This window comes from Coenobita brevimanus, chromosome 45, assembly GCF_032717465.1.
Source record: "Coenobita brevimanus isolate Jiangsu-jjx chromosome 45, ASM3271746v2, whole genome shotgun sequence".
Lineage (NCBI taxonomy): Eukaryota > Metazoa > Arthropoda > Malacostraca > Decapoda > Coenobitidae > Coenobita > Coenobita brevimanus.
In genome coordinates, this window is record NC_136998.1 from 27969997 (window position 1) to 27975263 (window position 5267).

General features: G+C 47.6%; 1 protein-coding gene across 1 annotated transcript; it reads right to left on the reverse strand.

Moving 5' to 3' along the window:
- Nucleotides 1-1675: 1675 nt before the first annotated feature.
- Nucleotides 1676-4585, reverse strand: LOC145398470 (uncharacterized). Its single transcript, XM_080271346.1, has one exon. The coding sequence runs from the start codon at nucleotides 4583-4585 to the stop codon at nucleotides 1676-1678; it is 2910 nt and encodes a 969-aa protein (XP_080127472.1).
- Nucleotides 4586-5267: the final 682 nt, after the last annotated feature.

Genomic DNA, 5267 nt, shown 5'->3' on the forward strand with positions numbered 1-5267 from the left:
GTACACTCTAGGTGGGGTACATGACAGCATTGAGGACCTTATTATCGGGGCCAATGATGATTGGGACCGGTTTAAATCTATTCTCACAACGCTGCTGTCCCCAGAACAAACTCTCCAACCTACATTTCATGCATTAAAACATGCGCGTCGTAATCCTGGCGAACGGTTGGTTGAATACTGGCTGCATTTGACTAGTATAGCTAAACGCATTGGAATTCTGCAGCCTCGATACTATGACTGTTCCTTGTACCATGCTTTGGACAACTTTCTCGACGTATTCCCTGCCCAGTATAGAGCAACACTTGACCAGCAAGAGTTTACAGGCCCTGTTGATGCCCTTGATAAAGTTGTGAGTAAAGCCATTGAGTGGGCACAACGAAGTCACTCGTCGTTGGCAGATGTAAATGTAGCAACAGAAAAGAGAAGGGATGTAGTTGCACATGTAAGTGTAGAGTCAAAAGAGGCCATGGTTCCAAAAGAAAAAACAGGCACTGGAAAATCCACGGGGGATGCCCCAACCAACTGTAATAGGTGCGGTGAGGCGGGCCATCGAAAGCACGCATTCGTCGCGCGCCTAACCCACTCTCGAGAGGCCAGTACCATACGTTAACACCAGAAGAACGAAAGAAGTTCCATTGCTTCCGTTGTGGCAGACAAAGGCACTTGGCGAAACACTGTTTTGCTAGAGTAGAAAACCCAGGTCAAAGAGCATGGTGTGATCACTGTAAAAATAGAACATATTATACTGACCAATGTTCGGCACGTCCTAAGGAAAAAAAAAAAGATCGACTAAAAATCATGATCTTGGGGAACGGGACGGATCTGGTGATGATTATGGGAGCGTGTGCTGAAATGAGGGATTGCCCCATGCTCTTGGATACCGGAGCATGTCGATCGCTCATTAATCAAGGAACCTATGAGAATTTGGGTGAGACCCAGCCTGAGCTCAGACCGTATCAAGGATGAAGGTTAGTATCCGCAAGTGGTAATGAGCTTGAGGTGGTAGGAGTGAGAAAGTGAGTTGATTCCCCCCCCCCTGTTAGAGAAGGTGGGGGGGGGCTGGGCCATCTCGTAGCCCAGTGCGGTAATGTTCGTTTAGTAGTTACATCGGAGGGGGTTTTGACTTAACTTGGTTGATTAAAAGATGCGGGGTGTTGGATGTGGCATTATGGATGATGGATGTGGCTATGTTGCTTAGTGTTTGAACAGGTGTGGCGAGAGGGGAGGTGGGTGTTATATCGGGGTCTGGGTAAGCGGCGCCACCTCTGATGGTGGCTGTTGCTCTGCATTTAATAATGTAGTGTAAGAGAGGGAAGGGGGCGTCTGTTCTGCAGTAGCTGCAGATTGCGTTTCTGATGTTATTGATTACTAGATCACGTGATAAGTAGCCGAGGCGAAGGCGGTGTATGTAGGTGAGAAGTCTGTTGGGTGTATGTGTGGGTAGCGGTATTTGTTTATATTTAGTTGCACTGGCGTACCAGATGGCGGAAGTGGAGCCTTGGTTGACATGGTATTCATGTTCTTGTCTTGTGAGAGTGGGTGTTATCGTTTTTATGTCGTGTTTTGTTTGTGTTATGGACGGTGGTATGTGTATATCTATCTGTGGGTGCGTAAGGGCGTGTTTGGCTGCACGGTCTGCTCGTTAATTGCCGAGTATGTTTACATGGCTGGGGAACTAGTGTATCGTGATTGTTCTGCCTGATTGTGCGATGTTGTGTGCTGTGTTGTTTATTGTGGAGATGATGTGTCTGTTGTTGCGGTGTTTATGTTTGCGTAGTGTTTGTATGGCGGAGAGAGAGTCTGTGTGTATTTTTATGTGCGTCTGTGTATTTGTTGTGTTAGCGTCTGACAGCGCCTCCGCAATGGCTACTAGTTTTGCTTGCAGGGTGGATGCTCCGTCAGAGATTCTTGCAGCGAATTCTTTTTCATTGCTGATGAATGCAGCTGCAGCTTTCGGTTGTTCTACAGAACCATCTGTATAGTAGTTTACTGTGTTTCGGTCTGTGATTGTCGCGATTCTTTCTAGCGCTTCTTGGCGTAGTAGTTGTGGGAGTGTGGTTTTTTCCCTGTGATTTTTGGGGTGAGGAGTCTGTATGGTGGGGGGAGTCCATGGGGGAGGTTCTTTATATTCCGGTATCGGGGTGTTGGGCTGTTGTGTGATTTTGTTTGTGGTGTTGTATTTCCTAATGGCCCGAATTGTGCAGTGTGTCCAGATTTTATTTAGGAGAGTGGGGTGTCTGATCAGTTCTGCTTTGATTTGTTTTATAGGGGTAAGGTCTGAAGCACTGTGAGCTAGCTTAGCAGCTATGCATACTACTCGTGCTTGTATTCTGTTCTGTAATGATTCGGTAGCGCACTCCATGCGTAGGTTGACGAGACGAGTCCAAGGTTGGGCGTTTGTTATCGCACGTAGTGCATTGTTCTGGATTACCTCTAGCGTTTCTATTAGTTGTGGTTCTAGGGTTATTAGTGCAGGGGCGGCGTAGTCTATTAGGGAATGGATAGCTTGGATGTAGAAGAGTCTTAGTACTTGATGCGTTGCTCCCATTCCTCTGCCAGCTAACGCTCTGAGTGCGTTTGTTCTTATTTTTGTTCTTTCCCTGAGATAGCTTATTTCTTGTCTGAATCTGAGGTTGGTATCTAGCCAGACTCCTAGGTACATGTGGGTGGTAACGTAGTCGATAGGTGTGGTATCGAGGTATAGTTGTTGTTGTGGTGTGTTCATACCGAAAGGGAGTGCTTTGGTTTTGTTTATGTTTATTTTAAAGCCGAGGTTTTTGCAGGCGGTATTTAAGCGTGTCAAGGCGGTTTGGGCTTTAATGTGATAGGGGCCCTTGTTTATGATGACTGCTAGGTCGTCTGCGTAAGTGAGTAATTTGACGTTGGGGCCTAGGTCTATTTCTAGGAGGCGTTCAATTAGTGTGTTAAAGAGGGTGGGGCTGATTATACTTCCCTGAGGGGTGCCGTTGGTGTGTTTATGGAGTGATGATGTGGTGCCGTGGAAACGCACCATTGCTTCTCTGTTTGTGAAAAAGTTTTCTAGCCACTGTAGGAGCTTGCCTCCTATTCCTTTGCGGGCTAGGGCATCTAGTATTGATTCAGGGCAGGCTAGTTCGAAAGCCTTCTCTAAGTCTATAAAAATAGCTAGCCCCCTCCTTCCTCTCAGTTCGGTGAGGAGTGTTGCGAGGTATTCGCTCGTTCCCCTGCCGCTGGTGTAGGCGAATATATGATTGTGGGGTGTGGGTGTGCACCACTGTAGTCTTCTTAATATCATTCTTTCCGCTGTTTTGCTGAGACAGCTTAATAAGGAGATGGGCCTGTATGAGCCTGGGTTTTTGGGTTTTGGCACGGGGGTGAAGAGTGCCTGTTTCCAAGTTGTTGGGAGTTGTCCTGCTTCCCAGGAATGGTTAATTAGGTTCAGTATGGCGGCTTTTGCAATGGGGCCTGCGTGTATTATCATAGAGTAAGTGATGCCATCCTTACCAGGGGCAGTGTCTTGGCTCGTTTTCAGTGCATTTTCTAGTTCGTTCATTGTGAATGGGCAGTCGGCTGGATGCTGTTTTTGCTTCTCCCTGTTTATTAGGTGTCTTCTGTCATTATGCAGTGATTCCTGGCGCCGTCTTGTGGCATCTGGGAGATGTCTTGGGGAAGTGTTGTTTGCAAAGTTCAGTGCTATTCTTTCAGCTTCTTCTTGTGGGTTGGGGTGGGATGTGGGTCTGTTGGGGGTTGATCCTGACACTGCTCTGAGTTTTTTCCATAATGCCCTAGTACTGCTGCTTGCATTAAGGGAACTGCACCACTCTAACCACTTTTTTTCCTTGATTTTGTTCTTTTCTTCTCTTACCAGTCGGACTGTCGTTCGTAAGTGTTGCAGTTCTTCAGGGGTTCTGTTTTTCCTGTATATTTTCTTTGCTTGGTTTTGTCTGTGGTTTAGTTCCTTGACTCTATCGTTGTAAAACCACCAATCCTTGTGGTTGAGTCTTCTGTGTGTCGTTTTAGGGATGGCAGCTAGTGCGGCGTCTTGTATGGCTGTTGTTATTTGTTTTTCATGTTCCTGGAGATTGAGTGAGTGTTGCAGTGAGGCTGTGAGTTGTTCGAGAGTATCTGTGTATAGTTGCCAGTTAGCTTTTTTTGTATTGAATCGTGGGGATGGGCCTGGTGGTTTGGGTAGAGGGGGTAAATTGGCTTTTATTGATATGGCATGGTGGCCAGACGTTAGAATTGGGTGGGTGTTCCACTGGGTTAAGGGAGCCAGATTGGTTGATATGAATGCGAGGTCAAGGCGGCCTCCTTGTATGTGGGTTGGGGTGTTGGCTTTATTTAGAAGGGTGACTGTGTTAGTTTCGTTCAGGAGTTCTGCAATGTGTCTCCCTGCTTGGTTGGTGTTGCTAGGGGAGCCGAGGAGGGGGTGATGGGCGTTCATATCTCCTACTATGAGTGTTGGCTGTGTGTCTGCATTAGCAACGAGTTCTGTGAGGTCAAGGTCTGCGTTATGCTTGCGGTATACGTTATAGATGCGGAGATTGCAGTTCTGCAGTGATATAGAAATTCCCTGTGCCTCTACCCCGTCACCACAGTGTGGCATGGGTACTATGGGTGTTGTGGGTATGTGGTTTCTTATAAATATTGCGAGGCCTTGGGGCCCGTTACGTGCTGAGGGGAGGAAGAGGGGGGTGAAGCCTCTCAATCTGCAGTTTCGGTTTTGGGGCAGGAGGGTTTCTTGTAGGATGACGACATCTGTTTGCCTGTGTGGACTGCTTCCTCGAGTTATGCTTGCTTACCCCTGATTCCGCAGATATTCCACTGGAGGAACTTGATGTTGTTGGTATTGGGGTTATCTTGCTGAGTATGTCCCAGAGCATTTCGTGCATCTAGGTTGTTGTGTGATCTGGGGGTAGGTTGCGTGTTGTTTCGCTCGTTGCTTGGGTTGTGTCCATGGCTTTTAGTGGTGATCGTGAGCGAGTTCTCTGCGTGTGCCTGGCGTCCATTGATGTGGAGTGGAGTGGTTTGTCTACTTGTTCTCGGGGTAGTGGGGGTTTGTAGGGGTATGGAGTTGGTTGCAGCGGTGGTTGGTGTGTTGGGTTGGCATGTGAGGTGGTTGGTAGAGGTGGGTTTTCTGGCTGGCTGCTTGGGGTGAGTAAGTTGGGGCTGTGTTGTGCCGTGTGAGTGTTGATTAGCTTGTTTATCGTTGGGGTTACTAGTCTGGGGTCTAGTTGGCAGCCTAGTTGGTCTTCTGAGACAATCTGTAGTACTCCCAGTGCTATCTC